The sequence below is a fragment of the Podarcis cretensis genome, assembly GCF_951804945.1.
Source record: "Podarcis cretensis genome assembly, chromosome: 9".
In the NCBI taxonomy this organism is placed as follows: domain Eukaryota; kingdom Metazoa; phylum Chordata; class Lepidosauria; order Squamata; family Lacertidae; genus Podarcis; species Podarcis cretensis.
This window is the reverse complement of record NC_137178.1, coordinates 44152279-44178505: the sequence shown is the minus strand read 5'-3', so window position 1 is coordinate 44178505 and position 26227 is coordinate 44152279. Positions and strand designations below refer to the sequence as shown.

Sequence of the window (26227 nt, the reverse complement as noted above, 5' to 3'; positions counted from 1 at the left end):
GAAGGTGTTTCTACTTGTGCAAGTCAGTTCCCACTACACATTTAGGCCTCTTGCTAGCCCCCTCCCAAAAGCTGCTCCTGGGGGGTCTCTCTGCAACAGAATGGACTCTTGTGCAGAGGGCTGTAGTAGGCAGGCTGGTGTGCCCTGTTGTGAGTCCAGAAACATTGCCCACCAAGTCCAAGACACAACCTTTCTAATATTAACATTATAACAAAGTTTATTCTCATTTAAAGAGGACCCCGGAACTATTTCTGTTACACTGATTCTCACACATTTCTGCAAGAAGGAAATCCCTTTAATAAACTGAAATATTAAACTACATTACAGGTTTTTTACCCTTGATAAAAATCTTGGGAGAAAACAGAAAGAGGCTTGTAAGATTTTTAGCCAGGGTGACAAAATATAATATCTAAAGTTCCCACAAAAAGTTGCCAGCCATGAAGGAAATATCAATTTATCTCTTGTCATTTTACAGTAGAGATTTCAGCACTGAAGTATAACTAATATGAAGTACTTTGGCAGTTTTTAGGGAAAGAGTTGGCTCAGCAATGCTTGTAATATCATAGAAACAATCCTGCTCTCTTATCCCATAATGATATGCTACAGTTTGTTTGTTTTTTGGTGTTTTTTTTTTGCAGCCCCAGGAGTTATTTTTCTCTTGCATTTAGACATAAATCTTTAAATATGTATAACCGATATGTGAGGCATTTAGATTCTTAGCCAGTCCACTTTGATGGAACTATTTATTTTTTCTTTCCACATCACTAAGATGTCTTAGCATAGGAAGGTACAAGAAGTCAAATATGCACATTATTCAGAAGGTGGATATCTTTTGCTCTCTATTTACTCGAGAAAAATTGCATACCTTTCTTGGAAAACAACTCTAGATGGTGCCACAAGAGGTGATCTTGTCAAGCTATAATTGCATGCATGGAAAAACATGTTGTTGCAATACAATCCTGTACCTGAATGATATCCAGCCTCCCCCACAGGAACTAAGGGAAGGGACCAGCAGAAACACATGAAATGTGCTGGGTGATCATGCCAAGCAAATTGTGATTTTGGAGTGAAACTGGGATGAGTGAAACTGTCAATTTCTGTTTCTCTCTGTTTCTCCTTTTTTCCAATCACAAGTCCAGTTTGCCAAATTTCCACATCACCTTTTCAGCATCCTGATCTCACATTATACCTGCTGGGTGAGGTAGTTTGGTGTGAAGTTACTTAACAGATTGGGTAGACCTAGCACACAGATTAATAGAAGAATTGTGCTCTAAGTGGAACTATTTAGATCTGCATTTTCAGTTTCAATGGGTTTGACCCAAGTCACCTAGTTTGATTCCCTTTGATTTCTTTGCAGTGGTTGAGCCAACAATAAGACCTTGTTTCAAACCTGCACAATTTGCAGTATCACAGCAGTTGATTCAGGCGTGAAAGACTATTGCAGGTGTTATATAGCAGCATAAAAAAAGAAAGGTAACCCAGAAGTAAACAATTGTCCTGGAGTTTGCCTGCTCAAGAAGAAAAACAGCATTGGCTTTACAGGAAGCTGGAGTTTTTTGCAACACCTCAGGTGTATAGTTAAGCATCACCAGTGGTCTCAGCCAGCCATTAGCACATTATCTTGAGGATCTACATCATTACTTTAAATTAGATCCACTTAATTAGCCAGCTGGTACTCTTCTTGTCAAACTGATAAACAAGCTGTGCTTCACAGTTTCGTGATAGAAAGACCAACAAACAAAACAGAACAAAGAGGTAGAGGTGCTCCTTTTAAAACAAAAACAAAACGAAAGTACAAATGCAGCCCTGATAGTGGAGTTAGTTCATTGACAGCAACAGAGAAATTTTTATGAAGATTACCCGCTCTGGGATCCCACAGCTAATTTTCCCCTGGCCTCCTCGCTGGCCCAAATAGGACTAATTTAGCCAGCTAGCCCTGGTGATCATCTAATGTTTATTGGATGGATTTTCCCCTAAATTGATTTTTTAATTTATTGTTATTCATGCTTTTATACTGTATTTTATGCTGTTTTTTTGTTGTATCACAATTAAGTGTTTTAAAATTGTTGTTAGCTGCCCTGAGCCCGGTTTTCTGAAACGGGAAGGGCGGGGTATAAATAAAAAATTATTATTATTATTATTATTATGGAGAGCAAGCACAACATCCAAAAAGAAACTACTAAAATGTTCTCTAAATAGTCTCCTTTCAATGGAAAAGATTCTGACACAGTTACCTACCACAATAAAAATAGTGGCAAGGATTATTATTTAATTGAATGTTCTAATCTGCTTTTAAGGATATATACCCTCTGAAGGCAGGTACACATCAGTATAATAATACATCATTACAATTTCAGTATTTTAAATGGCTGTAAAAACTATTAGTAGCATTCAGATGATAGCAACAGATACAACCGTTCTTAAGAAGCATAAAGTCACCTGAATGCAGGGTAGGTGGCAGGGATGCATGTGTCTTTCATGTGTTCCTAAATGTCAGGGGATAAGGTGCCCTATGTATTTCCCTGACAGGAGCGTTTCAGAGACAGCAGGGCTACCGCAGAGAAGGCCCTGCCTCAGATGCCAGTCTTAAAGCTTGGGCAGGTACATATAACTGTAGGTGGTCTTTCTGAAAGCCTGTTCCTTTTTCTTCTTTTTTGAGCTTTAAAGGTCAATACCTGAGTTTTTAATGGGGAGATACAGTTGGCATGCCAGCTGAAATTGGTAAAAAGCACTCTTGGTTACTGATGATACCTATGCCTCGGTCAAAAATGCCAAGCCCAGGATGATTCCCCAACTGCATACTTGGCCCTTTTGAGGGAGTGTAAACACACTTCGGGACGCGGGCGGCGCTAACCTCAGCGCCTAGGACTTGCCGATCGCATGGTCGGCGGTTCAAATCCCCGCGGCGGGATGAGCTCCCGTCATTCAGTCCCAGCTCCTGCCCACCTAGCAGTTCGAAAGCACCCTTAAGTGCAAGTAGATAAATAGGTACCGCTTTATAGTGGGAAGGTAAACGGCGTTTCTGTGTGCTGCTCTGGTGCCGGTTTGCCAGAGCAGCTTCGTCACGCTGGCCACGTGACCCGGAAGTGTCTGCATACAGCGCTGGCTCCCGGCCTCTAGAGTGAGATGAGCGCACAACCCTAGAGTCTGGCAAGACTGGCCCGTACGGGCAGGGGTACCTTTACCTTTACCTTTAAACACACTCCTGCCAACCTAGCAGTTCGAAAGCATGTCAAAGTGCAAGTAGATAAATAGGTACCACTCCAGCAGGAAGGTAAACGGCGTTTCCGTGTGCTGCTCTGGTTCACCAGAAGCGGCTTAGTCATGCTGGCCACATGACCCAGAAACTGTCTGCGGACAAACGCTGGCTACCTCGGCCAGTAAAGTGAGATGTGCGCCACAACCCCAGGGTCATCCGCGACTGGACTTAACTGTGAGGGGTCCCTTTACCTTTAAACACACCTACTCCATTTATATCAAGCTGCTGCTGTGTTTGTTTCTGTAATTCTAAGCACCCAGTGAAGATTTTTTTCTTGTCCTACGTCTCTCTGTGTGCTTCTTCTACTTTTCAAAGCACACACACAAAAATATTTGAGTGAAATATATTAATTTTGTCTTGTTTTACCAAGTTAAAAATTACATGAAAGCTAATGATCAAATAATATGCACATAGAACAATCACAGTTGTGTCAGTTTCCTTCTCTGGTCAGAATTCTTTTTGCTAGTTGAAATTCTTCAATTTGCTATTAAAAAGGAAATGGATCACTTTGATGAATCCATGGTCGGTATATTCCACATTTTTCTCTTCATTTGCAACTTTTAACAAAAGCAAAAAGATGTTCACAGATAAACCAAGAAGCACAGAATCTAGAAAGAAGGGTAAATAAATAGTTTGCTGCCTTGTCTCAAGCATTTTAATAGCTTTGTTGCGGCATACAACTTAATTAGGTGGAGACAGAACATATATCCATGTCACGTTGTTCAAATAATGAGCAAAGATCACTGTTTAAGCAGGAGTGCTCTAGCTTCAGATTAATTAAAATGACATCAACAATTGAAGGCTTCACTGGGGTCTAATTTTCACTCCAAACTTGTGCAATATTTACATTACTATAACATTAAATAAAAACTGGTTCTTTCCTTGTTTCTTCATATTCTTTAGGCAGTAAGTACAGATCCCATTCCAGTCAAACTTCACTACGACAAATCGCATGATCAGGTATGGGTGCTCAGCTGGGGAAGTTTTGATAAGAATTCTCCTACACTACAGGTGAGTATTTTTATTTCATTGTTTTAGTTCTAGCCAAACTCGCTGTAGAATCCTATGATACACAGAGAAAAGTAATTCCTTAGAAGCTGCTCAACAGCAGCTATCAATGAATTTTTAAAGCTATCTTGTCAGCAATAAGACTTACTAAGAAATTCCCTTCATTTGTACGTGCTCAAAATGTAGAAAACCTGCAGTGGAATACTTATAAACTATGTCCCCAGTTGGCACTGCCCCACAGTAATTTTAAATTAAATCGAAACAAACACAGATTTTATTTTGTTTTTTTAAACTTCTGTTCAGAATGCATTTCTCTTACTTTGACAGTTACATGCAGAAGAGGGAGCCCCCAGTACTATTTCTGGTGATGTTTCACACATAAGCACATCAAAATGGCTTTAAAGTATCTAGAGCTAAATCACAACAAAGATTTTGTGTCTTCTAGTTGTGTAACAGGAGCCATGTGTAACAGGTTGGGGATGGAGAACAGAATCCAACCCTTCTTACATTTACGTATTTCAGATCTGGAACAGGTGCATTTTTTATTGTTGTGCACCATCCCACGCTCCCTTCAGTGGCAGGGGAAGGCGTGAAAACAAAATGAAATAAATAGAAATAGCATTTTGTATGGGTTCATCTGGCAGATCTGCTGTAATATTTAAGGATTCTGTACTGATTGGTCCTAACACATGAGCATTGGTGAGGTTCATAGTTGATGATCAGGTGGAAAGATCCAGTGAAATGACAGGCTGGCAGACTTTTAATCCTTAAGTGGTGCTGTGCAGCTGTGGAGGAAGCCACTCGGGGGCCTAGGGCGGTGCGCCCAGGGGCCAGGCAAGCCACCCATGGGGCGGGGCGAGGGTGGGGCACACCTCCAGAGTCTGCCTGCCTCCTCCCACTCAGCCGCCCTACAGCTGGTGGGAGGGAGGCAGCGGGAAGACCATGCCACCGCTTCTCTCCCAGGAGAGATGCATGGCTCAGGCACGCTGCAGGCCCCGTGGTGAGTGCCACCCGGCATTTTGTCACCCCTCAGTGGTGACACCCAGGGCGGACAGCACACCTCTTCCTCCACCCCTGGTGCTGTGGAATGTACCTCTGGAAAAGTGACATCAAGCTATTACTGTGATGCCTGAAGGTACCTTACCAGCAGGAGAATTTTAAAGAGATGACCACATGTGTACAGTGTAGAATTAGAATTTAAGGGAGCCTTGTAGGCTCTCCTGTCTACCACTGTTTGATGCAGGAAACCTATAGTTGGAGCATCCCCTACAGAAGTCTGTCTAGCCACTGCTCAAGGAAAAATGGCTTACTATAAGCACCAATAGTTACATATTTTAAAATATATAGAATGCACAGTAATTTTTCATCAGAGCTGCTTTGTTTATAATGATTCCTGACTTCATGAAACCAGTAAATCTCCAGGAATAATTAATACAGACAAATGTGTATTCCCCTGAATGCAGGAGCTGTGCAATGCTTCACATCCCTTCTTTATTAGAGCCTGAGCATAATTTGGATTGCCTGTGAATGTTATTTGCTGAAGTTGGTTATTTTTGAATCATTTGTTTCAAAAGGGATCAGAACCATCAAACTGATAATGGGATTGCATTGAAAGAAACAGCTTGTTTTCGCAGGGAGACATACTTTCAAATGCAGGCTGATATATATTGCTATTGATTATGACTCAGTAGCTGATTGCAGTCCCCAGTGAGCTTTTAGATGCACTATTATTGAAAATTACTTCAAAATATTTATATGAACTTTAAGGCAAAATGGACAAGAAGATTGATTTCCTTATGTCAAATGCATGTTTTAATTTGGATACAACTCTATTACTTTCTAACCTGGCAGCCCAAACCTTGGGTTGCTGTGCAGGGATTGCTAGGTCTGTGTAATGCCATAAACACTGAAGTTGAGGAACTGGCCCAGCACCTTTGCAATTATATCAGCCACCATCTCTGACTAAGATGGTGGCTGATATAATCTCTGACTGAGGTAAAAGTGCTATACAAAGTTGTTAGTGGCAAAGGAATAGGTACAGAAGTGGGGAATTGGGGGGGGCAGCAGATGACTGTTTGCCCTCTTCAACTCTTTGGGTTAAAAAGGAATTGGTACAGTCCCAAAAAATGTGTATTTGTTGTATTTTGTATACTACAGTAAACTGTTATAATAGGATTGGCCTTAGCATTATATCAGGACCAATATTCCTGACTTCAGCTAAATCTGTGCAACCATTCTGCATATCCTTGTTTCTATACAGATTTATAAGACTGTAATGTGTTATTTGCTTACTTCAGTAGAAACTATTGGATTTAGTTTTAAGCACTGGTATTTAAATTTTTATTGTTTGCATCAAAATGTAGGGCTTGCTCATATAATATTTCTCTGTACATGCAACACTAGTCCAAGCTGTCTCCAGGCACACATTCACTTGGGGAAACATAAAATGTCAGCACCTTATTTCCATGGTCACAGGAGCCTGGAAACATGCTACTACAGTTTCAGAAATGTATACAGTTCATTTGTGCACACGGATAGATCCACATTCATCTTGCTTTGCAGCTTTCTTTAATGTATTAAAAACCCCTGATAATAATATTGTTGCTGAATTGCAGGCCGTCTCTCATGTTATCAGGGTATACATGTTTTTGTCCTGTCAAAAACATTGCAATACAAATTTTGAGCAGAGTTTACACTATCACTGAAAGTGAAATTTCAGTGCAAATTTGTACCTACAGTACCTGAGAGAACCATCTAAATAATTCTGAAGGAAGAAAGAAACAGTGGAAGAGTTAGGATTTCTCACAAGAAGTTCATATATCCTTTGTACTAAAGCTAAAAAGCTGAATATATGTTGAACTCCTGGAGTTTCTTGCTATACAACCCACTTTATTCTTATTTCTAATTGGTGGTATGAACCACATGCCAAAGAACAAATAAGGCAGGTATTTAGAAACATCTACTTTCAAAACAATGATAATGACTGCACCCATTACAGTAACTTTGTTTGAGTCAAGTGTTGGAATAAGTTGTTGGTAGCCTTACCCTTAACATAATTTAATCAAACATGATTGATTCAAATTAGTAATTGTCCTCCACAATACATCCTCCAGGTGATAACCCAGGCCAGTGGGAGTATTTCTCATCATACTATTCATACTCAGCCAGTGGGGAAGCAGTTTGACAGAGTGGATGACTTTTTCATTCCATCTACAACCCTCCTCATCACTCACATAAGGTAAGTGACACAGAAACTAGTAAGAGTTCTGGAGCCAAGGGTTTGTACTTACTTATCTATTGGATATTTTTTAATGTTGTTGTTGTTGTTGTTGTCCTCCAATATCACATTCATTCTTTCCCTAGGTTTTAGGATATGTTTTCCTGTACAGTCGTACCTTGGAAGTCGAACAGAATCTGTTCCAGAAGTTGGTTCAACTTCCAAAACGTTCGGAAACCAAAGGTCAGCTTCTGATTGGCTGCAGGAAGCTCCTGCAGCCAATCAGAAGCCACAGAAGCCCATCAGTTCAGCTTCCAAAAATAATTCACAAACTGGAACAGTCACCGAAACAGGTTTGCGGCATTTGGGAGCCAAAACATTTGAGAACTAAGCTGTTCAAAAACCAAGGTGCAACTGTAGTCCTATATTCAAATATCTCTGTCCTCTCAGTCCTCTGATCTTAAGAGCTCCACCTTTCTGCCACAGCCCACTCCCATCCTGTCCTTAGATTTTGTGGTCAAGGGCAGAATTGTCTTCCTAAGCAATTTTTTACTTGGGTGCTGTAGTGTAACTTGAAAGAATTTTTTTTTGGTGCAGCTAAAAATAAGGAGCATAGTGACAATGAAAACTGCAACATGAGGGGGGGGGGAGTTTGATGGGAATCGATACAACTTACAATAATATATAAAAACATATGCCAAATACATTTATGTTACACTAGTCGACAGCAGAAGGAACAGGAAATGATCAAAGGGAACATTAACCCTGAAAAACAAAAAGGGGCAAGCTTCCAAACACAGGTCTTCTTAGAAAGCAAAACTTTTCTTAAAGTCAGAAACAGGGTTAGCCAGAAAAAGCAGTAAGCACCCTCTCTCCAAACTAGGAATCCCTGGTTCCAAAGAAAACAGAGCATGGCAGAGAGTTAGCAATATAGGACTTGTCTTCAAGTCCCTAGTTCTCTGCAGACCTAGCTGAACCCTAGAGGATATTTCTATGTGCTCTGGTGTTACTGCTGTTAAGAACACACAGAAGTGAAAGTACTTCAGTCCATCACTCTTGGGCTATGCAATGCAACTGAAAAAACCTCAATGATCATACCTCCTTCTTTGCCTCACCTAGAGAGTTTTAGTCCTTATGTTTATTCCTTCCAATGATTCTTCTGAAAGTTAGTTCAAATACATGAGCTCAATTTTCATTCCTGTCAAGCATGTCAGCTTTTGACCTCAACATCAGCTTTACACAAAAATGTTCACTCCAAATGAACTTATTTGAACATTATAAAGAATTTTGGTTTTAGAGCAATTTTTTAACTAGCCTTTGACAGCACATTAAAATAAACCAGAAATTAAATTATAAGCCTGTACAGACCTGTTTCTACCTTCCCCTCCACCTCTAGAGAAAGATATTTTAATTTGTTCACTAAGGAGTTCAATGTTCACTAATTAATTGTGCCTTGGTTTAAGAACCTGGAGGGCTGGTTTAAATAAAAATTGAAAAAAATCTAAGTATTGTCAGAAAAGGGTTTAAAAGCTGTAATCTCATTGAACTTGATGGGACCTACTTCTGAGTAGACACATAGAATTTAAAGTTAGCTGTCTTTGGTGAAAATGCTCAACAGCAGTGCCAGCACAGAAGGGACATTAGGAAGCAAACATGAGATTGCAACCTAGGGATGGAGAAGGAATCTGTTTTAACAGGATTTATGCTCCTTAGCCTGGCCTTGACAACTCAGACATGTGTTTCCAGGGCCCATCTTACTCCTGTGATGATGGTAATCTATTTTAACTGTTTCTAATTTTGAATTTTGAATTATTATAGCCCGCCCTGGGATGCATTGGTGAAGTCTGAGGAGTAGTAGCAGTAATGGAATTTAGAGTTTGTGACCTGGTCAAGTTTTCCCCATATCAGACTGCCTCTTAAATTGAGTACTTGCTTCCATCCAAGCCACTCATGCAAATACATATTGAGTTGACCAGACCACAGAGTGACTCCGGACAGATTGGGCTGCTGCCTGAAGTGACAGATACAGCTATCAGTCTTCTGCTAGTGCACACTCCTTTTAAATCCAACACTAGTGAGTGAGGAAGTAGATGAAATTAAAGACAACAAATAAAATGAAAAATCGGCATAGAGTTTCCCAAACTTTCTCTCAATATTGAAGCATCGCTTAACTTCAACTTGCATTTTATCTTGGTGGCAATAATACATTTAATTCGGCAAAGCTTTGTCAAAAGTAGCAACAATAGGGCCCTTAATTGTCCCCACAGGTGTCTCTAGACAGGCATTAAATTTCTGTGAGGAATGAGAGAGAGAATATCAAAAGAGAGATATTTAGAAGTCTGTGGAGCAGAAGGGCTGATTATTTTAGCTCCACAGTTCATAAAATTAAGAAAAGTAAGATAATTGGAATAAATTAAAGGCTCTAATTATAATATTATACAATGTTTCAAAGCAATGTTAAATGAAATAATTGTAAAATATTCATTCCCAGTCTTTGGCTGCTTTAATCTTTCTAGCAGGTGTTATGAACATCACACGGTACCTGCCTTCACATGTGCAAGAATGAACAATCAACCTACTGGTGTGTTAGCCCGAAATTTAAATAGAATTAATTATTCTGTCTTTGAAATAGCTCTCTTTGTCTGAAGTGCTAATAGACATAGGAGCAATATTCAATCAGAAGCTATTCTGATTTTAATTCCTTCAAACATTTTTGAAGTCTTTAAATGTGACAAATAAAGGAGCGCTGGAAAATATAGACAGGTGCAATATATTGAATTGGATCATTGGCCCATCTGCCTCAGTATGTTCCTCACTGATGGGCAGTGCTTCTTCAGGGTTCCAGACAGGGGGCCTTCCCAGCCCTGCACAGAGATTCTGGAGATTGAGTCAGGGGCTTTCCACCTATACACCAGATACACTTCCACTGATATAGGGTAGGCCTTTGTGTTCCTGCACCACTCGACTTTCTTTGTTCCTGAGTTCTGAACTTCAGAGGATGAACAGAAAGGCCCAGAAGAAACAGGATGGACTTCTTGGGATAGTATGGTGCACCCTGTTTCCTGTAATCCAGAGTCTTGGAAGCTATGACCAAGAAACACAAATTAATGGTTGGGCTATTTTGTTGTTTCTGGTTCCCATTCAGTATTCCTACACTTCTCCTTTTGTGGCTCTTATACTGGAGATGTAAGTTAATGAGGTTAGATGAAATGCTTAGGATGCTGCTAACTCTATTATATGCTGCCTCCTCCATAGTTTTTATTGCAGCTACCCTATCGCTGCCAGATTACAATATTTTCTGCAGATGGTTTTCTTAGACAGCAGTCTGTTGCCACAATACGTATTCCAAATCCTTGTATGTCAGACACAAGTGAGTCATACTTTGGATGACTAAGATTGCTTATATCAGGAAAGCTGTGTTTTCGACATTTTTATTATTATTTCAAAAGCTGGGTAGTTGACAATAGCATTGTCTCTGTACCCTTCCCATGTCCTCTGGCTGGCTGCTGTAGGAAAGAGAATACTAGACTAGGTAGCTAGTTTGGTCTCAATGCAGTTTTTATATGTTTGCAAATCAATGTATTCACAGAAAATGGTTCCCAAAAATGCAGCCACAAATATGCCACAATTTGGTTAAGCCTCATGGCATTTTTGGTGCTCCCTTGAGCAATGAAGGAAAAGAAATATCGTATATACTCGAGTATAAGCTGACTTTTTCAGCACATTTTTAATGCAGAAAAAGCCCCCCATGGCTTATACTCGAGTGAGGTGGGTGGCGGAGGGACGAGCAGCCCGAAAGGAGCCCTTTAGGGCTGCTCCTTCCTCTTCCTCCGCCTTTGCTGCTGTCTGTGGTGGAGGAGGAGGAACAAGCAGCCCAAAAGCAGCCCTTTTGGGCTGCCTGTTCTTCCTCCACTGCTGCCGCCACAACCAGGTTTGTGGTGTGATGAACCGGCTTATACTCGAATCAATAAATTTTCCCAGTTTTTTGTGCTAAAATTAGGTGCCTCGGCTTATATTTGGGTCAGCTTATACTTGAGTATATACGGTAACATCAGGCTAACAATTTTCTCAGCATGCAAAAGCGAATCAGAAGTCATACTTTAAATTTTACACTATCTTCTATATTTATCACACTCAGGAAGCTGGTGGGGTATTTGCTGATGCAGAGAGACAGCCTACTACTCTCAGGAGATACTTCTTCCCATGGGTTAGACTGCAAAAACATTTAAGGGACAGCTGCAGTAGTTCACTTTAAAACGAAAAAGAAACACAAAATTGCCACTGTCCCACTTTTCTTTGTTATTCCTTCGCCGTGACATTTATGGCAATGCAACATATGTATCAAATGATAATACTATGTGTCTACCATTCTTGCTTTGCCTCATTGACTGGTGAGGGCAGGCAAATGCATGACAAAGGAACATCACCTCATGTGTTACATTGCAGTCAATGTCGAGAGGTAGAAGAAACAAAGCTACACAGAACAGTAGCAGTCCTGCATCTCTTACAACATCTTCTCAATGGCAAGGGAGGCAAACCAGGGAAGGGTGTCCAGCATTTGGTAGAAAGGTTTGCTTTTCAACTAGTGATGATCACCGCCTTACAATCCCTTAGCTATGTCCTTCAAAGTCCCAGTTCTAATCTTAATTGATGGGGTAAGGCTTTGGAGATTTAGGCCAAGTCTGTTCTTCAATATGTCCAGAACATGGCCAGTCTAATTCGTGGTTGGTGTCATTACTTGTGCTTTAAAAGGTTCATTGATCATTCTTTGGTCAAGCAGAAACAGAACAGACTGGCAATTCCCAAAGTTGCGAGTACAAGTGGTGGCTGAGTCTCCATGAGAGCAGTAACTTAGCTGAGATGCTATCCTCCTTCTCTCTGAAAATATCTAAGTGAAGCAATTAGCTTATACTGTAATGGGAATTTTTATGCACTACCAGTGAACTATATCCCATTATTCCAAATCAATGAATTCATCACCTGACTCAGTTCTCTGTGTCTGAGAAAGTTGCATGCAGCTTTATGTCTGAATAACCATACAGCATGCTAAGATTCAAAATGCATTCAACTATGGCATATAATACCCACCAGGCAACACATTACCCATGCCATCCAGAAATCAGCAGGCATCTTGCATTTAAAACTCTTCTAATTAATCATAGATATGTCAGATACATCACAAAATGAAACTCCAGTAGCGATGCTGAAATTTAATATAGTTCATAATCATACCATCGATATATATGCTGCTGGAAACCCTAGTTACAATTATATTACTTAACATGGATTTTAAACAAGATTTATAATAATCATAGTGCAATCCATAACAAAATTATTTCCTTAAAAACCAAGAGCAATACAATACTTGTATTATTTGCTGGATTTTTGTTAAGCAAATCTATTTTCAGCTTCTACAAGAAACATGCTCTCTCCACATTTTGGTTTTAACTGATAGAACCACCGCTCATTTGCATATACATTAGCTGAAAAATAATCAGACCCAAAGCTGTTCATAATCTTTATCAAACAAGGGGAAAAAATGCATGTGACCAAATGGGAATTTTAATCTTCTTAATCTTAAAACCATTTTAAGCTAAAACTGCTGTGCAAAATTTAACTTGACTTAGTTTGATTGGTTTCATCCACATCATTGGAAGCACGGGTCAGGATCTACTCATGTATGTGATCATGGGAGACTTACTTCTACCCTTGGAAAGAGAAAGATGCTAGTAGATTTGAGCCTTGGTACTATGGCCATGGACCTCCTTTTATCATGAGCACTAGAAATGTGAACAAGAAAGAGAGGTCTTACCTATTTTTTAAACTGAATGTTTAGTGCCAAGCACATGCCTTTAAAATGTCAATATAATCCCCGTACCAGGTTCTGACAATTGATTTTTCGTAAAACCACAAGTTATTGATGGTCTCTTGTCAAAGCTTCACTAGATGGTCATTTGTAGTTTGTGAAAAAGCCTTGGTCACCTGCTGTTGTAGGTTGGGAAAGCCTCCCATAACTTTCGTGCTCTGTTCAGCCTTGTGTCTGATATAAAACCCTCCCATATAGTTGTCTGTATGTCTGCGACAGAAATGGAATTATTTGTACTCTCCTTGAAGTATGTTCATACTGATAACTTTATAGACATCATTGTGTTCCTGATACCTCTGCAGTAATGACCAGAGTTGTTCTTAAAACCAAATGCCATTGTTGTTACTCACTCATGTAAATGGCTCTGGTAGGCTAGACATTGAAGAAACGCTAGTTTGTAAGAGCTGCTAAGAGAAGGTTATAATTAGTGGGTCAAGACTGATATAAAAAAGGAATCAACCCAGAGAAATAGCAAATGGCTTTACACCAACTTCCCTGGGGCATTAAACATGTTAAATGGAAGTATTAGCCACTGCAGAATTAATGTTGGGTTTGGCTAAGCCAATGTAAACTGAAGAGTGTCTGAATGTAGCTCAGAAGGTTGTTGTTTGCATTTCTGAAAACCAATAATTACAGCTTTAAGAAGTTTTATTAAAATTGATTTTATTTATTTGACAAAATTTAGAAACCACTTGATTGTAACAAAACCTCCAAGCAGTTTGCCATAAATATTAGAAATACCCATAAAAACAAGTAATTAAAAGCATTTTTAAATCTATTAAAATCAGCAGTAAACTAAAAAGAGAGCAGGTGTCAAAGAATATAGTGAAGATTTCTGCCTGATGTCGATAGACAGAGAGCTCCGAAGCATATGTGCTGCCACACTAACAGAACAATTTTTTATTAAGTGCGGAAGGTTTTATGAATTTATTTGAAGTCACCGACAGGCTGCACTTACAACCAATTTAGCTTTTTCAGAATGTGATTGGGTGGGGAAAGTATATGTCAGGAAGCTAGAAACTTCCAGCTTTTGCATATTCCTGTCCCTTGTGCTCAGTGGAAGATGTTACTTTAACCCCACCTGTGCAAGCAGTTCCATGCTGCTGCAAGGAAAACATGGGATAGGATGTGTTGACTGATGTCTATATATTCAGTTCCTGCAGATCTTTTCTTTTATATATATATAAGAAATGATGAGAAATTTCTCAGCTCTTTGAGTTTTGAGCCGATCTCTGCTGTCTTGCTGAATTCACACTGAGAAGAGAGATATGAACTGTCTCCCTTGATTTCTTAGTTTTCACAGTGTCTCACCTCTCTGTGTCTTCAACAAATTGTCAAAAGCAAAACTATATGTTGTTTTAAATTAGTTCTCTCAACTAAAAGAAATATCCAGTTATCTTTTGCATGTGTCTGACCAAAATTCCCAGTTCTAGCTTGCCCACAGCAGCTAGACTTCCCGAACCCTTTCTAATCTTCAGCATAGTATATTCTACTACTAGTTTTCAATGTCTCCTTTTCATGTTTGACACAGTGTAGTCCAGGAGAAGTCAATACAGTGCTATTCAGATGTTGTTGGACTACAGCTCTCATCATCCTTGGCCATTGCCCTTGCTGACTAAGCTTGACTGGAGTTAGCTACCCCAGTCTAGTCCACTGCAATTTCTTGTCCAAAAGGGTTCACCAGTTTTTCAAGAGGGGTCCAATAATTTCACCTGTTTTGAGTCTATTCTAGTTTAATCTATAGTGCTATGATCAACATCCCCATTTGAGCTTCCCTCTACCTTTACCTACATTCTTTCTTCTAACTCTGAATGTGACTACTGTTTAAACACAGATGTATTTCACTTCTGCTTCTGCATTACATTCAGATCGAAAACAATTTCTTTAGTACATTATGTGTAAATATCACTCACTCTTTTCTTCATGGGAGACAACTAGCAATAAGTGAAGCACAGCTTAAGTATTCGGAAACATTGAGCTTAAGGAAGAGAAAAATGCTTTTGTCACATTGGGTGGATAGGACACAGTTATACCAGGTTTGCTTTCTTTTGAAAGATAGTTTTATTGGAAAACATTCTATTAAAAAACAAGTGTTTGAAGTCTACTATACAGAGCATTGTTTGTCTGGTCCATTGCTCTGTGGGACATTGGTCCCAGAGCAATATAATTCCAGAACTTCTGCATTTTAGGGGAATGTTTACTGGATGGCTCTGCAACATATTTGGCTAAGCAAGGATAAACAGTTTAGACAAAGAGGCATGACCCACAATTTGCTTCATATTGTTAAGCTGCTAGACTATTGGCATTGTAAAACTAAACAAGTAATAGTGATTTCCCCCCAGAGAGTTGTGCTACAACTAAATATCCAGGTTTGTTAGAACTCCGTGTACAGAACCTGGCACATTACCTTTTCCATCGCCCAGCCATTATTGTATACAAACAAAGTATGTGACACAATTTGTTTCCGTGATTCTTGAATTTACCCATCCCTGACCCATCTTGACAGCAGTAACTGATAGGGGATGGCAAAACTCATAACATTCCACCAAGAAAGTGGAAACTCATCACAATAAAGCCAGTGAAATGTTGAAAAGCGTTCACAACAAATATACCTCAGTAGAGAAGCTTTGGAATTACTAGCCAGATATCAACATGGTCATGTCTTGAGAAAAGAAGAGCAGTCTAAAATGTGGCATGAGCAAAATGTGGATTTCATATTTAAAATGTAATTATAAGTAGTTATCTGAAGTTAGAAATGCAAATTCTGCATGTGTTTGTCTTTGTCTATGTAGAGGTCATATTTGTGGAGATTTAAACTTAATTAGATAAGTATGCACCTTAAAGTAATCTCCACTGCCAGTTAACTTATTAAGAGGCTGTAATGATCACAGACTGCCTTCTTTGATAAACTGTCTTTGGTAGACATTATCATACTGTGCCAAAGCACCATGCACATTTATAGCACTACATCAATAAGAAATACAAATATTTCACCATGACATTCCAAAGCTTTATTCATGAATATTCCATAAGTAACTTTGATGACTATTCCTGAAAGTAACATTTCAACAAAATTACCTAGAGAAAGTCAAGGTGGATACACAATGTACCAAAACAGTGTTTTGAAGATACACCAAATGGTTAAGTGTGTGTGTGTGAGAGTGTGTGTGAGAGAGAGAGGGGGGGGGGAGGGAGGGAGGGAGAGCATCCTTGCAATAAAGGGCACATGTTTAGCAATTTGGTCCAAATGAAACCAATTCTAGATTTCTTCCAGTATATTAGGCATTTTAGAAATCAAAATCAAAACTACATTATTGCTATTCATTTGAATCTTTGCCCAGCAGAGTTAGAGACAAACTAGATGAGATGTTGTTCCTATGACAGCTTGACTGAAATGCAGACATCGGAAATTGAAAATCTGTTAGCAATTGTAGGATATTGGAAAGGGGATGCTTAACCCTTTCCAATCAGGCAGCTTTTTCTGACAAAATGCCTCCCCCCCCCCTGCTTTCACATTCATAGGTGAAAAGATACTACCATTTACCCCACACAGATGGGAAAATAGCTTGTGGGGCAATTATGAGTAGAACAAATGTCTGACAGCACTTTGTCTTCCCAAACAGGTATCCCATTCCCCTACCCAGATACATTTCAGTAAAACAAAAATAAAAAGCCTTTAGGAGATATTACTTGGTGCTTCATCTTGCTTGTCGCTAATATACTCATGAAATCAGTTCTAGACTTGCCTTTCATCTTAGCCTTGCAGTTCTGTTGCATTCCTGAGTCACCTTTAGACTTCCATTTGAACTGCTGGCACCAAATTGCCTATTCCCTGTTTACAGATTTGAAAGCAATGCTGTGCTCAGGTTCTGGCAGCCTCACTGGCTGACATCAGGTGGCTATTAGACACCCTGTGCTTTTTATGAGGGCTGATGAATGTTTTCAGCCCTACAGCCACATTCTGCGATGAGCAACTTTTTAGGGACATGGAATAGCAATGGGTGTGATTTTTTTCTGCACACTCACTCATACCTTTCTCCTGCATCTATGCAGAAAGCAGGCATTATCATAATTCAAGGATACTTTTCAGCCAGTCAAAAGCTCTCAAGAAGGGTGCAGAACAGAACTCGAGAGGTGTGACCACAGATGTGTCCCAAGGGCTAGTTAGAGAGGCTTTTAGGGCCATGTTTGGCTTCTGGACCTGAGACTTACAACTTTTATATATCATTCAATACAGGAGCCTCTTTTGATTGTCCTTTACTCAGGCTCTGCACTCAGATTAGATAAGGATTTAGTTAAGACGTTTAGCAGGTAAAATTGAGACTGAACCAAGTAACTCCCCACAGCCTGTCATGTTCCACCTGCTCTAGCTCTTGTTATTGCTGTTGTTCTGTAGAACAACTAATTCCCACTTTTCGTTGTTTTGGACGGATGAAAGAAGGATCCATATGCACTTGGACAAAATCGTGTTGGTGATTCTAAGCCAGGCACTGTTCGTGATATTATTGCACAGGGGAGACATGAGGGTTAGACGTCTCATAAATATTAATCAGGGATTAATGAACAGTGGGAGGCCTCCGTATATCAATCTGCATGAAAGGGAAGTTTGCATTAAACATGGCATTTTTTACATATAAATCACTGGGGGAAACTAAAGGCACTCTGATGTATCACTTGTTGTTCTACTAGAGACCTACTCATAAAACAGGTTTATAGTACATAAGCTGCAAGCATAATTTTATGGCACAATTATGAGTGACTGCAGGTTTTTGCCTCTAATCTTTAAAAATTAAATGCTTATGAAAGGTACTAGATTAACGGCTCTGAAAACCTGAAGCCTTCTATTCAAACTACAGCCTGAAGATTAGACAGCCTTGGAGATACTTTCCTAAAGAATATGGCTTAACTTCCTTTGACTGCGATAGGTCTCTGCCGCTTTAATCACTGACTGTTCTGTTTTAAGATTGTGTCCATGAAGGGGACAATTTAGATTCACCTTTGTGCAGGGGATATTTTTCTCTGAGGATATAAGAATCAATACATATCTTACAGGTTGCTCAGATGTCAGCCCTTGGCAAGAATGTTTTCTCACTAATGACCTAGCGCCAATGCTAAAAGCCACTTTTCTGAGGGAAATTATAGGACTTGTTGCCAGCTTCTGATCTATCAACAAAGTGCAGGCATCTCCCTGTTTAATTGCTGGACTAAAATGTGAGTGTGAGTGGCTGGCAGGGCTTTTTACTGACACTTTGCTGATACCTCATTTCCCATTTGTGTGGAATTATAGAATTGTAGCGTTCCAAGGGACCCCAAGGGTCATCTAGTCCAACTGCCTGCAATGCAGGAAACTCAGCTTAAGCATCCATGACAGGTGGCCATCCAGCCTCTGCTTAAAAACATCCAAGGAAGGAGAGTCCACAACCTCCCAAGGGAAACTGTTCTACAGTCATACTTTGGGTTGAATGTGCTTCAGGTTGAGCGCTTTCGGGTTGCGCTCCATGGCAACCCGGAAGTAACAGAGCACGTTACTTCCGTGTTTCGCCGCTCGCACATGCACAGACGCTCAAAATGATGTCATGCGCATGCACGGAAGCGGCAAAATGTGACCCGTGCATGCACAGACGCGCCGTCGCATCTTCCGTTCCATTCAGGATGCGAACAGGGTTCCAGAACGGATCCTGTTTGCATCCCGAGGTACCACTGTACTGTCGAACAGCTCTTACTGTCAGAAAGTTTTTCTTGATGTTTAGTTGGAAAGAGTTCACTATAAAAATAAACCCTTAACATACATGAACGCAGGCTATATAAGAGATAGCCTTACCTTATATTAAAGAAAGGCTTAATTTTAAGGGAAGCGGGTGATGATACTCAGTTACATACATGTAAAAAAAACCTGGAAGTTCAACATTTTATGTTCAGTTTGATCAATTGAATTAACTTTCTGCAAAATCATAACAGATGCAGGATAAATTTTCCTCTTCCATCGAACTTTGGCCCCGTGGCAATATTTTAAAACATTTATATGGCATAAAGAAGACATTTGGATCTGGTAGTCCTTACTCAGAAGAGATAATGAGCTCTGATGATCCATTAGTTTGAATTTCTTTGGTGTTTGGCCATACACAATCTTGTAATAAATCATTCAGGAAAAGGTCACCCATTTTCTTCCTCATTGTGTTAGCACTGTCAAATGTTCTTAGGTTATGCAGCAACTATACATTCTTTATCTGGAGAAAGTGAAATTAGATAGGACTCCATTATATAGGGCATAGCACCATGAGGTATGTTTCATTAGCCATCCTTTCCTTTATTTGTTAAATCACCCTTCACATTTCTAGCATGCTTTAATTTTTCTGCATTGCAGCAAACCACGTTCTTTTTGAGATGGAGCAAAGAAGAGTTCCTTCAGTCGGAATCATAAGCAGATATTAAAAATCAGTATGTACTCAGTCAGTCTATTCCACCTTCTCATCCCTGCCTCACTATCAGCCTTATTTGTAGTTAATCCTATTAACCTGCTGGTTCTATTTGTCAGGCTTTCCAGATATATTGGCAAGTTACATCAGGAAAACTTGGCATTGAGGATCAAAGGGTTGGAGAGAGGGGTGACATTTAGAGAAGTGCCAAAGCATGCTGCTAAGAAAAAGCCTGAAAGTTCCACTTGTGTTGTAGTTAAGAATACTGTAATATTGTTTTTCTGCAAGGGTATAAAATATTGAAGGTGTCGTGTGTACAATACAGTATTTAATGATAACCAGAGCTATTGTGTGTGTGTTTAAGAATTTGAATACTGTTGAGTTAAAATTAGTAAACAAGTTATATCATTTAAAATCTCGGAGCACCGTCCCTCCAGCTGTACACTAGAACAGTTCCTTATGAGAGCCAAGGTAGTCCTTTAACAGCCATCAGAAATCAGCCTGTGACTGCACACTCGCAGTGCTGAATACTTTGCAATGTGTCTGACCAGCAACTGGGGTATGACCATGTGGTGTCTGACCAGCCTGTGTAGTAATATCCACTAGTCCTGTTCCATTTCTGCTCAGCTTTCTCATGCTTGTCTCATATTTTCTGAAAACCTTCACATAGTCAATTTCCTTGGTTCTTATGCGTAAAGGTACTTTGAAAATGAAACAATTTAGGCCTTAATAGTTGGGAGGTGTATTCCTAAATCGTTATGATGAGAAGGATTGGAATAATTATCTAAATAGCAATGAGCATTGAATTCATGTTCATGGGGGAGAAATGAGAATGAAATGAACTAAAATATCTGAGATGTACTGCATGCTCCTATTGAAGCTGTGTATCTCTTCTGGTTTAAGCAACAGTTAATTGATTTTAAAACTGCATATACGATATCTCACTGGAGTTATGCACATCCAGAATAGTGTACCATTTCCTCTTAATCACATGGCAAAAAATATATTCCAATTAAACTTCATAGGTGGCTTTGATGTATGTTGTTCTACTTGGGAACTGAATTATAATTGCAGAGAAGCTATAGCCTTCACCAGCAACTTGATAAGAAGAATTTGTGACTTGGGACTGTTTCATCACTTGATGACTGCAGTACACAGTGGTAACTTGCATCTGTAAATAGGTTATCTCGGTTAACACTACCAACATTTTCTCTTCCATCTCCTCAAACAAATTGCTTTTCGATGGAAGCTGCTCCACTTCATCAAGTATAACCATACATTAATCTGATATAAGTTATACACTTCCCTGAGCGCCCTCTCAATCCAGGTGGAACTTTTTGCTACTACCACACTCAGCTATGGTATGTTGTCCCCAAGGGAGTTTGACAGGCCCCACATTGTTGTTCTTTTGGCTTCAGGCTAAGCCTTTGCATTGTCCTTCCTGGCCTTTTAAGATCATGTTAATTTAATCCCTTTGGCTAAGTTGATTCTTCTAAGCTCCCATTTTTGCTGCTTGTGTTTTAAACTCCTGTGAGATCCGTATTGTAATTTGTTGTTGGAGTTTTCTTTGTTTTGTATTGTAATTTGTTGTATGAGTTTTCTTTTTATCAATGTCTAGTCAGTGGCGAAGCTGCATGATCTGCTACCGGGGCGGAGAGATGGGGGTGTGGCTGGCACCCCCTGGGGGGCATGGCGTGCCACCCACAGGGGCGTGACGCCAGGCATGTTCGGGGGGCGCCACCGCGATGGCACTCTACCGGAATAGTGGTGCTGGGGACGGTCTGCTCCCTCCACACTCCTGTTCCTCCGCCAGTGTGTCCAGTTCTACTTTCAAGTGTTGGTTTTACCATTTTAAACCCTAAACTGATGGAGACAAGGTTATTTAAGAGGCCAGCTTCTCCTTTACCTCTTTGAACCATAAGACTCTCTTCAGAGACCCTGCTGCAGGTAGCCACCAGGGAAAGAAAGTTTTTCAGTAGTGGCACCCAATTATGGAACAGACTTCCTAGGGAGGCTCACAGGGTGCCATCTTTATGATTCTTTGTGGCACCAGGTGAAGACATACCCAGGTAAGCAGCTTGTATAGTCAGGGCCTCTCAAGTTTTAAATCTTTCCCCTTTTTAATATATAAAAGTGTTGTGTACTCTGTTTGTGTTGTATTCATTTAGTTTTATTTCATATTTTATTTTCTATTTACCTTTTTATTGTAAGCTGTTGAGAAAACTTTGTGGAGATGTCATATAAGTACATAAAATAAATAATTTGGTTGGTTTTTTAAGATTTATTGTGGTCTTTTAAATGTACTGTTGTTAATGTTTTTAAGCTAAGTTGTATGAGAAACCTACATATGAGGTGACTAACAAGTACAGTATCACTAGCAGGATTTGTGTAAACACTTACAATTAACAAAATTAAATATAGAAATTGCAAAGATGGTGTAAAAATGATAAGAGCATAATAACATTTAATTTAAGGAATTTAAAATTAAGATACAATAAAGCAAGCAGAAGTTAATATGTTTAAAAACCAGAAGATGAAGTTGAGGGAAGTCGTAGGGGGGAGGGGAAAATTTGGGAATTGTATTTATTTTTGTTATTTGACACAATTTTAATATGATAAAAACATAAAATTCAATAAAAATTATTTAAAAAACAACAAGTACAGTGGAAACTCAGTTGTTGAACATTTCGGCGTTTGAACGCTGACAACCCGGAATGGAATGCTTCCGTTTTCGAACACGCCTCAAAAGTTGAACGGCTTCTGAGGCGCGTTTCTTCATTTTTTCAATGGAATTTGCTGACCAGCATTGCACCTCGGTTGTCGAACATTTCGGAAGTCAGACAGTCAGACTGTATTTTTAAAGAGGCATATGATAACCAGATCTCAGATATAAGCAAGGTTTACATGTAACTCTTTGTGGAGATCTTTAAGCACTGCTTGCATTTGATTATATATACTCTACTGTGGATTTTTCCCCCCTTTGATTTTGTTTTTTGTCTCATTTCTTTTAGGTTTGGATTTATTCTTCACAAAGATGAGCCTGTGCTCCAGAAAATAGATCTTGAAACTATGTCGTACATCAAGACAATTAATTTAAAGGATTACAGTTGTGTTCCAAAGTCTCTGGCTTACACACACCTTGGAGGATATTATTTTATCAACTGTAAGCCTGACACCACAGGAGCTGTCCCACCGCAGCTTATAGTGGACGGTGTTACTGACTCTGTCATTGGATACAATGGTGATGTAACAGGAACTCCATATATCTCTCCAGATGGTCACTATCTAGTCAGCATTGATGATGTGAAAGGTCTCATGAGGGTCCAGACCATCACAGTTAGAGGAGAAATACAGGATGCCTTTGACATCCACACCAACTTGCACATATCTGATGTAGCTTTTCAAGCATCGTTTACTGAAGCCCATCAATATAATGTATTTGGTAGCTCCAGCACACAAACTGATGTGCTTTTTGTAGAATTGTCCTCTGGCAAGGTGAAGATGGTGAAGAGTCTTAAGGAGCCTCTTAAGCCAGACGAATGGCCGTGGAACAGGAAGAACCGCTTAATTGAAGGCAGCGGGCTCTTTGGTCAGTACCTGATGACACCTTCTAAGGAATCCTTGTTTATTCTGGATGGACGGCTGAACAAGTTGAATTGCGAAATCACTGAAGTTGAGAGAGGAAACACAGTGATTTGGGTTGGAGAAGCATAAGGAACCATGTTAGATAACAGCCGAGTGAATAGTTTTACAGTACATTGCACTTAACTTCATCCTCTAAATTGTCACTGTTTTGTTTTGATTGTGTTTTTTTCTTTTTTAAAAAAAAGTTAGACCCTTCTGTACATGTTGTGTGGCTGACTAAAATGCAATTTTGGTGATATAAAAATGCTGGAATTGTGAGCAAACATTTTGTGTACTATTGATGACCTCCTTAGGGTGATTTAGCCAATTGGTGAAAATATTAAATGTTTAAGGGACCTTCTACACATGAGCCATGTGTTGACAAAATGATGCCACATTTTAAATTGAAGGCTTTTCTTTTTTTAAAGGGGGGGGGGTCATGTTGACTTAATCCTATTCATTGAAATGTTAGGGTACACTCTACGTACAACTTTAGATTTTTTTTAACTGAAGCATTTTGTCCTGCCCTGTCCACTATTTAATCTTTTTGTGCCTTGAAGGGAAATGTCTCACAAGGAAAGAGAAGCCTAGGAAACATGTAATTGTATTCCCATTGTGGCTGCAGGCTTTCTTTTTCCCTGAAAAGAAGCTTTTGATATCTCAAGTTTTTCATCCCCATCAGGTTGTAAAGCATGGTTTTTTAAGACAAAGGAAAAGTATATTTGCAACATCTCTTGTGTTGTCATTTTTTATTACTGCAGTTTGAGGATATGATTTTTATTTCAAGTTTCAGTTGAAATTCTGTTAACTGCTCATAGAACTTTGACCCCTCTTTTTTTGTAGCAGAGTTAGGCAATTATCTCCTCACCTCTAAAGGACTTGCATCAACTGGGAGTTTTGGTTCTATGAAAGAAAAAATGTCATGCGTATCTTCTTAGAAAGACATGTTTTGTCTAACTACCAATACCAAGAAGATTCACTTACACTGGCAAAAAACTGTTATTTTTTAAAAAACCAATTTGTTACTAGAGGTGCATTTTTAAGGAAATTATATATCAGTGGAACGAAAAAGATGGAGATTAACAGCACAATCCTGTACATGTCTAAGCCCTATTGAGTTCAGTGGTCCATACTCCCAGATGTGTGAAGGGTTGCAGCGTCAGACAATGTTTCTAAGCTTCTTAATGGAAGTAAAAGGTCTATTGAAATCAATGGGACAAACCTCTAAGTAAATATGTTTAAGATCACTTTGCTAGATGCTAGAGCCTCTACATGTACATTGTTTGTCAAATACCTGATTTTCCTTGACACTTTTAATAAAGCTCAGTAAATTTTCTATCCTGCGCCTCCCATTAGATCACTATTGCAAGGTGTTGTCTTTATTATTTCTTTTTGTTTAATGAATTACTGCTCTAGTTTCAAACATTGCTTCTACATCTATATAAGGATAATAAAGGTTCTAAAATTTAGAATCATTGTAGCCACTAGAATGAGGAAAAAATGAGATCTGGACTCAAAGTTAGCAGTAAAAAAATTCTTCAGATTTTCAGTAACAATATAGGTGGTTTTGATTTTTTTTTTAAGAATGTGTTTCTTTAAATAAAGCAGGCTTTTCAACTGACCTCTGTTTATTCAATGCAGTCAGAAGTTTTATTCTAATTCTACCCTAATGTGTAAAGCTGCTTAAAAATTTGAAATTTTCTAGCATTGTATTTTCTTGTGTGTAATTAGCATTCTGCGCTGTGATACAGTAGAATTCTCTTTAGCTTAAGAAAACTGGCAGATTTAATTGAATAAAAGAATTGACTTACATTTATACCTACTGAATCCTTTTAACAATTTTTCCCATTGTGAGCAAAAAAAAAAAAAATCCCCACCACTGCCATGTAAACTGTTTGTTATTCAATGATTTACAGTCATCCGTTTCTTCTACATTATTTTCTTCTCTATCTTACACCATGTGGATGTTCTGTATGTAGAAAATGCTTGATAACGGAGAATAAACCCCTTACATTTTAAATGTTCTCGCCTTCAGTTGATATGACAACAAATATACTTCTCTTTTCTTATAAGAACAGCAGGAGATTGTAATGAAATTCTGTGAGGCAGGGGTAGAGTGGGGAGATCCACCTTCTTTACAGCAGATGACACTGTCAATCTTAATCTCTCTCTTTTTGATTGGCCTACCTTCATTTATCTTGATTTCAGCTAAGCAATCGACAAAATTTCCTACAATATTTTGGTTACCGAATGGGTTAGATGTGTGCTACTGTCAGATAGATTCACAGATGGTTGGAAATGTGTACTCAAAGAGTGTTCATCTGTACCATATTGGCCTGAATATAAGACACACCCACAAATAAGCCGCACCTTTAAAATTCGGGGGGGGGAGAGAAAAAAAGACAATACCCGAATACAAGCCACTCCCTTAAAATTGGAGAGAAAAAGAAAAAAGTCACGGTGATTAGCCAGCGCTGACGCTTTTTTGGCACCTTAATCGCTCTGACGCTCAAACCAACCAGTGGGTTGGGGGGTGGCACTGGTGCATGGTGCCCCGCTCCCCAAACCGGTGCCAGCACTCAGTTCTGAGCACACTGCACACCCACCTCCCAGCCCTACCACCCTGAATGGGGGGCAGGGAGTGGCTGGCACCAGTGCTTGGCACCCTGCTTCCCAAGCAAGCAGTGGTGCTGGACCCCCAAACATGCCACGTGCCAGCCTCCCTGAAGCTACCACAATGATCGGGGGTGGCCATTGCTGGTGCCCAGTATCCCACCAATGCCGGTCAACAGCCTCCAGGCAAACCATGGGAGGGGGGAGTAAGCCAATTTTTGTAA

At 39.5% G+C, this 26227-nt stretch overlaps 1 protein-coding gene across 4 annotated transcripts in view; it reads left to right on the top strand.

Moving 5' to 3' along the window:
• FSTL5 (follistatin like 5) overlaps nucleotides 1–25202 on the top strand; it is a 324108-nt gene extending 298906 nt beyond the window's left edge. For all 4 annotated transcript variants that reach the window (XM_079991393.1, XM_079991391.1, XM_079991392.1 and 1 more), the window contains 3 exons: nucleotides 4163–4270; nucleotides 7381–7505; nucleotides 22778–25202. In XM_079991393.1, the coding sequence (XP_079847519.1) occupies nucleotides 4163–4270; nucleotides 7381–7505; nucleotides 22778–23480 (936 nt within the window). In that variant the 3' untranslated portion in view covers nucleotides 23481–25202. The remainder of the gene's footprint in view (nucleotides 1–4162; nucleotides 4271–7380; nucleotides 7506–22777) is intronic.
• Nucleotides 25203–26227: the final 1025 nt, after the last annotated feature.